This window comes from Neomonachus schauinslandi, unplaced genomic scaffold, assembly GCF_002201575.2.
Source record: "Neomonachus schauinslandi unplaced genomic scaffold, ASM220157v2 HiC_scaffold_24, whole genome shotgun sequence".
Taxonomy (NCBI): domain Eukaryota; kingdom Metazoa; phylum Chordata; class Mammalia; order Carnivora; family Phocidae; genus Neomonachus; species Neomonachus schauinslandi.
Genome location: NW_025408726.1, coordinates 26,674 through 38,289, shown reverse-complemented (window position 1 = coordinate 38,289; position 11,616 = coordinate 26,674). Strand labels below are relative to the sequence as shown.

General features: G+C 36.0%; 1 protein-coding gene across 2 annotated transcripts in view; it reads left to right on the top strand.

The window, feature by feature from the left end:
* Window positions 1–247: 247 nt before the first annotated feature.
* Window positions 248–11,616, top strand: part of LOC123323168 (pyridine nucleotide-disulfide oxidoreductase domain-containing protein 1-like) — a 14,349-nt gene continuing 2,980 nt past the window's right edge. The window contains exons 1-7 of one of the 2 annotated variants that reach the window (XM_044912048.1): window positions 248–257; window positions 2,121–2,194; window positions 5,057–5,217; window positions 7,894–7,985; window positions 9,013–9,148; window positions 10,241–10,353; window positions 10,927–11,049. In XM_044912048.1, coding sequence (XP_044767983.1) covers window positions 2,157–2,194; window positions 5,057–5,217; window positions 7,894–7,985; window positions 9,013–9,148; window positions 10,241–10,353; window positions 10,927–11,049 — 663 coding nt within the window. In that variant the 5' untranslated portion in view covers window positions 248–257; window positions 2,121–2,156. Of the gene's footprint in view, window positions 258–2,120; window positions 2,195–5,056; window positions 5,218–6,470; window positions 6,508–7,891; window positions 7,986–9,012; window positions 9,149–10,240; window positions 10,354–10,926; window positions 11,050–11,616 lie in introns of those variants that run through there. The other variant, XM_044912049.1, reaches the window with a different exon arrangement.

Sequence of the window (11,616 nt, the reverse complement as noted above, 5' to 3'; positions counted from 1 at the left end):
CCTGAGCCAAAGGCAGACACTTAACTGACTGAGCCACCAAGGCGCCCCAAATTTTTGATTTAAAATGAAATTGTACCCATAGATGAGTATGTTTCTCCTCTCCCCTTCCTTGCTCTGTGTTTTTACAGTGCATTTTAACAGGAGATGGCAGTCAGCATGTGTATAAGAAACTCTGTTTGTGTGCTGGAGCTAAACCAAAGTTGATATGCGAAGAAAATCCTTACGTATTAGGAATCCGTGATACAGACAGTGCTCAGGTAACATTTTGAGGTTGGTTCATGGGAAAGGAATGTGAATATTTCTTAGACTTTTCTATATTTGAATCAAAGTATTCCACTTACAATGTTAATTCCTAAATTATAGAAGAGGTTTGTTTTATGATCCATAAACCAGAAAGTAGTTATAATGTTATTGCCAGTTTCAGTTTGGCTTTGGTTGATAATTTTTGTTTTTTTAGTTCTTGCTGATGTTCTGTGTTCTTTCCATTGTGCATTGTATCCCAAATACAACAACTAAGCTGAAGGTTATAACTAATACACACATTCATTACTGTACTTTGATTGGGAATATGTGATTTGCAATCTTAAATAGTGAATGATCTTTTTCCAAAAAGGTAAAGCATATCCCAAACTTACTGAACGTACCCCTTAGCAAATAAATTAATATTCAGAAGATCTTTGTAGTACAGAATCATGACAATCCCAGAACTGAAAAAATCATTTGGTTTATTGTTGTACTCAGGAGCCTCTAATAAACTATCCCAATAAGGTGAAACTCTGTGGAACCTTCTACAACTTTTTCTGGTAATGGATTTCTGGGCTTTGGAGTTCAGTGACCCTTTTTGCCAAGAAGCCCTTCCTGGTTTCTGATCATAATATTCTGTCTTACCTCAAGCTCACTGTTGTAGTTCTGTCCCATAGGGTGATAATTTTACATTTATTGATATTTTATATTCTTGAAAATTGATGTTTTCTTTCAGCCTGTTCTTAATAGGAATTTACAGAAAACTAGAAAACTTAATTATAAATTATAATTTAATTATAATTGTAAACATTTCAGGTTCCTATTATCAGAGACTGAGTTCATAACTATGTTCCAGCTAGGCCCTCTACATACATGACCTAACTGCTTATGATAATCCTGTGTGACAGTATTACTCCCATTTTACAAATAGGAAACTCTGATGGAGAAATTAAGTTTTTACCTATACTAAAGTAGTTATTAAGTCTATCAGAAGTACAATTTAAACTCATGCCATTTATCTCCATGTCCAGTGTTTTTAACAGATCTTTCTTAAATTATTTACTGTCCTCAGTGAAGGACAAACTAAAATTAACTTTTTTTTTTTTTTTTGTAGCATTTTAAACAAGTCAATTTCAGTAGTAAGCTCATTGTGAGCTTTTTTAGGGGGCAGAGGAGGAAGGTGGTAGAGGCATCAATTAGTTGTCTTGTAATGATAAGAACGTAACATTTTTTTCTGATGTTAGACATTATTGTGCCTGCTCCTAACAGCTTTATTTACATTATCTTAATGCTTGCAGAGGCCTAATGAGATAGAGTCACTTCTTGTTTCCATTTATAGTTGAAGAACCAGAGGCACAGAGGGGTTAAGCAACTTGCCCAAGTTAATAACTGCAGGCAGTTACTAACTCCTAGAACCAAGGACTCTTAAACCACCAAGCTGTTGTGCTGCTCATTCATGCAAGTTTTGAGTGTTGAGTGACTCCAGGGGAAGTGTCAACTGAAGGACTAGACGAAAAGGAATAACCCTGTATGTAGGATACAGACCAGTGTCCTGTTAGTAAATTGATTTGATCAAGGAGTTAGGAATGTGTTAAACTAGAGGTCGTGCCGCTTGCTGAATTCTGAACTACTCTAAATGTACTGACTAAAAGGCAAGGAAAATCAGCAGAGGCATTGCTATGAAGACAGCTTGGGTGAAACAGAGAGCATTTGTAATATTGGGAGGATGCATCCTGGCAGAGTGGGAAAGAGATTTATTTTGTTCCTTTGTAAATCAGATAAAATTCCTACATTTTAAGAATATTATCACTGAAGCTTCTTGCTTCAAGTTTTGCCCACTATTTACAGAACACTGTCTCCTTTTCTTTTTAATACAGGAATTTCAGAAACAGCTTACTAAAGCTCAAAGAATAATGATCATAGGGAATGGCGGCATTGCACTTGAACTGGTGTAAGTATATATTTTAAATCCTATTTAAACACTGCTCTGTGATTCATGTGATTATTGGCAGACTAGAAACATCTTGGTATTCTGAAATTCAAAGATAAATGTAATTGGTTTTCATATATTTTCAAGGAAAATGTCCACTTTATATTTTTGGCTTTCATGGAATTCATAGTTGTAGAAATGTCATTGCCAAACATGAGTTTAGGGAATGTTTTCTGTCTCAAGGGGTCACACACAGGTGACTGGAGAGGTGTGACCCATAGAGGTGTTTGATAAGCATGGACTATCTTGAAAAACAATTTAAATGTGCACAGTTTTAGAGATTTCTAGTCACAGCCCCCACCACTTTTTATTGTTTATACCCATCCTGCTTCACTCATTTATATAGGTACCTTTCTGTCCCATGACTCCCTATTTCAAGATCTGTGGTACTCTCAGCTCTTGGTTTTTTGGAAGTTGGAAAATGGTGAACACATAAATTAATATAAAATACTATCTTAAGATGATATTTCAAGTTCAGAGAACATTGAGGAATCAATTTCCTGCTATGGTCTACAGAGCATAGATTGTCTTTGTGATTTTATCTTCCAACGGATGGCTGACATGGAATAGTCCGGACATTTTCAGGCCAGAAAGTTGAGCCCAACTACAAAGAGGACAAATTTGTATCAAAATGATGAATTTGCCAAAGCCCTGTCCATTCTAACTCTTGGACTAGGTTTTTGCTCCTTTTTCGGACAGGGTGGTAGATCCCGGTGGAAGCTTTAAGAGTTCCTAAATTGCCTGAGTACTAGGGGCCGCAGTCATTCTTATAATTATGAAGTTTGTGGCACTATGGAGAACTGCAGAGAAAAACAAACAAAAACTGGACAAGTCAAAACCAAACAGGGGCAAGAGAAAGGAGGACGCATATGACAAATTTTCTCCAGTAGCAATCACCGAAAGTATAACTTTTAATACTATTATTCTTTACATTGGAAAATTTTCCTACATTCAGAAATCTTCATAGTCTTAGAACATTTAATCCTATTCCTCATTTTCTTTAGGTTGGAGATACACTATATAATTCAATAAAACTCCTAAAGAAAGGCCACATATAATGCTGTTATCTCAGCTTAGGTCCACTGATGATCAGGTGTTTGTCATCTCATGAGAAATGACACACACAAACCCTTTCTGCTCTTCAATAGCCCTCATGTTCTCCCAAGGAAAATGCTCATTTTCTTCAGTGTATTTTTCTTCTTTACTTAGTGTAGGTTAATCCTTTCCTTTTTAAAAGGACTTTTTTTTTTTAAATAATTTCACAAAACCGTATTTCACTGTTTGTTTTTTTAAGACTGGTTTTAAAAATGAAAGTAGTTCCGCTATGTGTGAGGATACCTCTGTGGTGATGCATCTTGCTGAGGGCATAGTTCATAGGCTGAGGGGAATACAGGGTGTCCTGTGAGGTAGGGCATGTACAGGAGTTCTCATGGTTACTTATTACTGTGGCCTACTAGTCAAGCGTCAGTATTTTAAGCTATACTGATATGCATCATACTGTTACATTACTTAAAAATTTTTTAAAAATGGTAGAGGAATTTCTAATTTATAACAGCTAAAGAAAGTATTTCATAATAATGATGTGCCTATATGTAAATTAAGACATGAAATTTATTACTGAATGTATATTCTACTTTCTGCTCATCAGCAATCCTATATGACCTGAGCAGGATAAAATAGAATATTCTCCAAAGAATGTGAAATTTAGTAACTATAAATATTTGTTTCTGCCATAGGGGAGCAGGAAAAATAAAGGCTCATTAGATGGGGCAGGGGGATCCTTGACCATATTGTCAGAAAGCATGAACATCAGGTGACCTGAAGTCAGATGTACACTAAACCTTCTTTTTTGTATCATCTACTTATTGATTAGTTTGAAAAGTCCACGTGTTATCGCATCTGTGACATAAAGATGGTGATACTTTGACCATAAGTCAGCATTAACAGTTCTTAGCACACGATACTCTTAGTATCACTACAGGTTCAAAGAAAATCCTAGTATAGATAGGATGACCGTATATCCTGTTTGTCTAGGATTGTCCCAGTTCATCAGTTGTACCAAAACAAGTATTAATAGCAGAAAAATCTAATGGACTTCAGGGACTTGGTGAAATGAATACTAAGCAAACCACATTCTCCGTGACCAAACCTAGAGATAAAACTGTGCAGGAGCTCCGGCCTCCTCATGAGTGGTGTTGGCCTGTATATACCACGACCATTTCTTTTTCCTTGATTTTTCTGTGAACCGGATCTTTCTTTGGCTGAATGGCTTGGAAATTTCTGAGGCAAAGGGAGAGGACTGCAGAGTAGTGGTTCCTTTATAACAGAATTAAAATTTTAGTTGATAACTCTGATTCTCTCCTTTTTCTATCTCCTTCCATAATGTTGTGCTTTGAGTACACAAAATACTTGTTACCAAAGAAGTGAGGTATTTTCAGTATTTTAACTGTATACCATCCATCCATCCATTATTGATTACACTATACCCATGTCAAAAAAGCACTGCTCATTTATGGAACCCTGGGGAACATTCATACAATAACTATGTTGGGGAAATTGAACACTTAAGAGGTGATGCTCACTGTAATGAAATTTTACCTGATACTCAGTTACATATGTTTGTCATTTTTATGTTCTTTCAATAAACTGGTTAAATTTCTTTTATTACTTATTCTACTTTAACTGTTGATCCTGATGGAGTATTACATTGCTCCTTATAATCATTCTTGCTCAGTTTGTTGTAAAATAATTGTTATTTGCAAATACAGAGATTTCTATTCAGACTTTCAGAATTGCTCTGAGTAACTTTAATATTCCTTTTAGGTATGAAATTGAAGGTTGTGAAATCATTTGGGCCATTAAAGATAAAGCTATTGGGAATACTTTCTTCGATGCAGGAGCAGCAGAATTCTTGACTTCAAAGCTCATTGCTGAAAAACCAGAGGCTAGAATTGCACATAAAAGAACTAGGTATACAACTGAAGGTAAATACAGCATCTTTTTCATTAATTCACAGATGAAACTGTTTAACTTTTTAGCCATATAGAATAAGGCTATAATGGGCGCCTGGGTGGCTCAGTTGGTTAAGCGACTGCCTTCGGCTCAGGTCATGATCCTGGAGTCCCGGGATCGAGTCCCACGTCAGGCTCCCTGCTCAGCAGGGAGTCTGCCTCTCTCTCTGACCCTCCCCCCTCTCATGCTCTCTATCTCATTCTCTCTCTCAAATAAATAAATAAAATCTTTAAAAAAAAAAAAATTGTTTAGAATAAGGCTATAAGAACACTGAGCAAAATATAGTTGAGAGATAGAAATATAGATAATATTTATTTCTATATCTTATGACTTAGATTTTCCAGGATTTTTTTAAATGACAAATATGTATAATTAAAACTGGAAATTTAAAGTGAATTAAATGAACCAGCCCATCTGCATCTTTGCAAACAGATGATACAACTGGACAGGAGCTAAGATAATTTTACAAAAAATGCAATGAATTAAAAAAGAAATACAGGGGCGCCTGGGTGGCTCAGTCAATAAGCATCTGCCTTTGGCTCAGGTCATGATCTCAGGGTCCTGGGATAGAGCCTTGCATCGGGGCTCCCTGCTCAGCGGGGAGCCTGCTTCTCCTTCTCCCTTTCCCCCTCCCCTCAGCTTGTGTGTGTGTGTGTGTGTGTGTGCACGCGCACGCGCGCTCTCTCTCTCTCTCTCTAGCAAATAAATAAAATCTTTAGAAAAAAAGAAAAAATACAACAAACCTAGTTTTTTAAGAGCTTTTTTTTTAACTTTTGGCTTATACAGTTCGAAAAGAATTCTGTAAGTCTTGAGGGTGCTAAAAATTGACAAAATGTTTAAAAACAGAATGGCTAATTTTTTTATTGAATTGTAACAGACTACAGTATATTAGTTTCAGGTGTACAACGGTAGTGATTCAGTATTTTTATACATTATGACTTGGTCCACTCAGTAGGTTTAGTTACCCTCTCACTGTGCAAACTTGTTACAGTACCATTGACTATATTTCCTGTGCTGTATTTTACAGCCCCATGACTTATTTATAACTGGAAGTTTGTACTTCTTACTACTTTACTCTTCACCTATTTTGCCTGCGCACCAGTGCCTCCCCTGTGGCAACCACCAGTTCTCTATATCTGAGCCTGTTTCTGCTTTGTTTTATTTATTTTGTTGTTTTAAAATATATTTTATAAAATATAATAATAAAAATAATAAAAACCAGAGGCTAGAATTGCACATAAAAGAACTAGGTATACAACTGAATAATAAAAATATTTTTCCTAGTTTAACTTGCATGTGTTTATTTAAAACAATTTTACTGTAGTTAACATACAGTGTTATATTAGTTTCAGGTGTACAATAAAATGATTCAACAATTCTATACATTTCTCAGTGTTCCTCATGATAAGTATACTCTTAATCCCCTGTATTTCATCCATACCCCCATCCACCTCCTGTCTGGCAACCATTTAAAGAGTCCGGTTTTTGGTTTGTCTCTTTATTATTTTGTTTCTTAAATTCCACATATGAGTGAAATCATATGGCATTTGTCTTTGTCTTTGACTTATTTCACTTAGCGTTATACCCTCTAGGTTCATCCATGTTGTTGAACATAGCAAGCTCTCATCCTTTTTTATGGCTGAGTAATACTCCATCGCATATATACCCCACATCTTCTTTATCCATTTGTCAGTTGATGGACACTTGGGATTGCTTCCATATTTTGCTTGTTGTAAATAATGCTGTAGTTAACATAGGGCTACACATATCTTTTCAAATTAGTGTTTTTGTTTTCTTTGGATTTTTGAGGAAACTCCATACTGTTTTTTACAGTGGCTATACCAATTTGCATTCCCACCAACAGTGCATGAGGGAACTTATTTCTCCACATTTTCACCAAGACTCGTTATTTCTTGTCTTTTTTTGATTCTAGCCATTCTACAAGTGTAAGGTGATACCTCATTGTGGTTTTGATTTGCACTTCTCTGATGATTAGTGATGCTGAGCATCTTTTCATGTCCCTGTTAGCCAGCTGTATGTCTCTGGAAACCTGTCTGTTCGGGTCCTCTGCCCATTTTTTATTTTGGTTGTATTTTCGTTACAAAGTTGTAGGAGTTTTTGGGTTTTTTTTAAAGATTTTATTTATTTTTTGACAGAGACACAATGAGAGAGGGAACACAAGCAAGGGGAGTGGGAGAGGCAGAAGCAGGCTTCCCGCGGAGCAAGGAGCCCAAAGCGGGGCTCGATCCCAGGACCCTGGGATCATGACCGGAGCCAAAGGCAGACACCCAACGACGACTGAGCCACCCAGGCGCCCCTGTAGGAGTTCTTTATGTATTTTGGATATCAACCTTTTATCAGATCTTACCCTTCATATTAACATACATTTGGGGATATATATATATATATAACATCCCCAAAACACACTGTGTTTATACTCAACACTTGGTTGAAGGATTATCCATTTTATAGCTCTATATCACAAAATATTAAAATAATAAAGTAATACAGGTAACTTAGTTCAGTCATGCTGTATATATGTACGTATGAGAATCATAACATTGCCTAAAAGCTTGAGAACACAAGTACACATCTCTGCCTGGCAGTTTTTAGGTCATTTGAATTTTGAGTTGAGTTTATCTCTTCAGGAAGAAAACAAACCAAAACTGGTGCTGGTAATATGGGCAGTGCCTTGGGACCTGATTGGCATGAAGGCTTGAATCTTAAAGGTACAAAAGAGGTATGTGTTCATATACTAATTAAACCTAAGATGCAATTTTAAATTCTTAAACCATTCGTTAAAGACTGGTCACAAATAAGTCAAACTCAAAAATTTTAAGATTTTACTTAAAATCCAAAGTGCTAGGACAGACAGGACCAATGGCACTTGGCCCGATTCCTTACCACAGGTGAGTATTCATTCATCTAAAACTGATTCGTGCCCTTCTTTTTAGTTCCCCAGGCAGAGAGATTTCCAGGCTCGGACTGCAGTGAATATAACTGTCCTATTTTAAATTAATCTTTTCTCAAAGGTCACTTCACATGCATTATAATATTTTGAAGATTATTAGATGAATTCTAAATAAAATACATATTTAACACTGTAATTGGATAAACAGATGACTTGCTTTTACTCATTTTATTAGATATTTATTTTTAAATAGTTAAAAGGCTGTGATATTTAAATACTGTAAGAAGCATACATGGAGTCCTTATTATTGTGTATGATTTCTTTTCAGCCTTGGGTAGTTTGGAGAGGAGCTGGCTTCATGGCATATCTAATTTTTGTGATAGAAATTATACAAAATCATTTTTTTCCTGCATCTTCAGATCCAAAGATTAATAGTATTTTTAACCTGAGAACTTCAGCAGTTTGGTTCACTAAACATTATCTCCTTTGTACTTGGCACTTTACTAAGGTTCTCGGATATCACAGTAAGTCGGCATGGACTTGCCCTCAAGAGGTTTTTAGAGTCTCTAGCAGTGTAATTTTTTAACAACTATATTTGTGATTATCACTGAGGCTTATACTTAAAAGCATGCCCTGCCAGTGCAACTGGTTGTTTTCTTAGGTTCTGAATGGATTTCTGCTCACTCCCTTCACACACACAAATTGAGAGGCTTACTTTGGGGCATCCAGTGTGTTTCCATTTATATTATAAGAATTATTTTTTCTGTATGTTTCTATAAGTGTATTGTAATTTTTTATAATCATTAGCAACCTAAGTCGTTTTTTGGGAATTGTATGGTGACCAGTATTTCTTTAGTTTTCTCATAAGATTCATATTGAAACTATGTGTGAAGTAAAGAAAATCTACCTTCAGGAAGAATTTAGAATTTCTAAGAAAAAGTCCTTGCCTTTTCCCAGAGACCATTCTAATCAGTCAGTGACAACTGATAAAGGTAAGTAATAAAATAAGGAAAAAAATACAATAACCAGTAATTTAAAAGGAAAAAACCTTACTTAATCTTACTATATTAAAAAACTTTAATTTCCATATGAAATTTGAACATAAAAAGTAAAAATGAAACAATTACTTAATAACGTAAGTCATTTTGTTTTCATTACTTAGTCTTCAAGTTTCCTAATAGTTTGTATTCAGCTTTACATTTTACATGGGGCTCCTGGTGCTTTGACCACCAGAATTCTGTGCGTCAATCAGAATATCTTGCAGATCAAAACAGTTATCAACTAAAAAAACTTTGATACTCTCAGAAGATGAAGTGACTTCCCCAAAATCAAACAAATTTCAATTTGGGATTAAGAAACAGATCTAATCCCTATTTCACACTTCCTGTGAGAACTAGCATATAAGACATTCCATGGTCTTTGAATTCTTTGAATCTTTCCATGGGAAAAGGTAGTGTTAGAGTTGGAATATGAATAGTAAGGGAAAACACTGAAAAGTGAGTAGTCTATTTGGACTAAATTCTCAGTGGAGTATAGTAGCTTAATAGTTTTAAAGAAATAATTTATAAAGTGATTGTCAGTTTAAAATCATTTTGTTGGAAGTTCTTTGTCTAAATTTGAAGGAAAAATGTTTAGAATGCTGTAATTTTGTAACTATACTGAAAACAAGGAGATAGTGCTGATTGCATTATAATTGTTTAAGCAGATGTGTCTTATAAAATTATTAAGGGGTACATTTTTTTTTTTTATTTTTTATTTATTTTTTAAAGATTTTATTTATTTATTTGAGACAGAGACAGAGCACATGAGAGGGGGGAGGGTCAGAGGGAGAAGCAGGCTCCCTGCCAAGCAGGGAGCCCGATGCGGGACTCGATCCAGGGACTCCAGGATCATGACCTGTGCCGAAGGCAGTAGCTTAACCAACTGAGCCACCCAGGCGCCCTTAAGGGGTACATTTTAAAGTCCTCTCCTGCTTTTTTCTTTCACTGTTTGTTCTAGGCATTATATTCACATAATGCTAATGACAGCTGGTGATTACATTTGAGAGTGAAGGTGGTTTGTTTGTTTGTTTGTTTGTTTTAAAGAGGTATGGCCTGTATATGTGGAATTGACTAATGAAAAGATATACGGCTGTGATTTCATTGTCAGTGCTACAGGAGTTACACCAAATACAGAACCTTTCCTCTGTGGCAACAATGTAAGGTGAACTATTTTGTCCTGCTATGAATATTTTTAAAGTAGTATGAGATTTCTAATTCTCAAGCATAAATAACTATTCATTGTTTTAGTGTAAAACTGTAACTTAAGGAAGTTGAAAACAATTTAGTTTACATTCATGTTTTATTTACAGTATTTCGTATTGCCTAAAGTCCTTAAGCAGTAAACGTCCCAGCGTAAGTGTCTTCATAAATAGGACATAATGCACAATTCATTTGTCTAAAGGTTGATGATTCTACTAGAGAAACTGTCTTGTATTTTCTGCCTTTTAGCATTTGAAGCTCAGAAAACTGAGGAGTATTGTAATTACGAGTGGGGTAGTCCCACAGTTACTGAGTATTCTTAATGTTGAAAGTCTAAGAATTTTTTAGCTGGGCTGTCCTAGTAGGATTTGAAATTCAGCTGAGTCGTCTAAAGTTGGCAGCTGTTTTTTACTCTCTCACTGAAGATCAGCATACCGAGGTGTAAAAATTTGACTTGTTCTTTTACTTGAGAGCAGAAAAGACCTCTTTCATTTTTCTTCCCACATATGCTTATCAGGAACCCTGTTTAGTTTGATCTAGGAGAAGACGGAGGCCTGAAGGTGGATGCTCACATGCACACGTCTCTCTCTGATGTCTATGCTGCAGGTGACATGTGCACCGCGTCCTGGAGGCCCAGCCCGGTGTGGCAGCAGGTAAGCCGGCATCCGCCATCACACCTTGTATCAGATTCCATCTGACGGTAAAGGAGTGAGTCACCACCAGCAAATCCAAATTTCTGGTTTTCCCACTTTGCTACTTTAAGTAGGAGGCTATCCTAGACATTTAAAAAAAAAGAATGTTTCCCTTTTGGTAAGTTATTATATAGTGATGGAACACACTGGTATGTCTTGTAATTGAAAAAGAATTATGGGCTATGACTTTTTCATCTTCAAATACTTACCAGCACTGTCCAGTGGAACTCTGTGATGACAGAAACGTTCTATACGTTTGCAGTGTCCAGTCAGGTAGTCACCAGCCTACATGTCTCTGTTGGCACTTAAGATGTGCTGAGACTGAGGAACTGAATTTTATTTACATTTAAGTTTAAATAGCTCCCTGTGTCTAGTGGCTACCAGACTAGACAGAGCAGCTTTAGATGAAGAAATAACATCCTGAGGTATAAACCGTATAGATGATGACCCCTTGCGATCCTGATGACCCAGTTCTGTCTCTGTGGGAATTATGACTGAAAAAATTCCCTCAAGCGACCATTCTTCCTC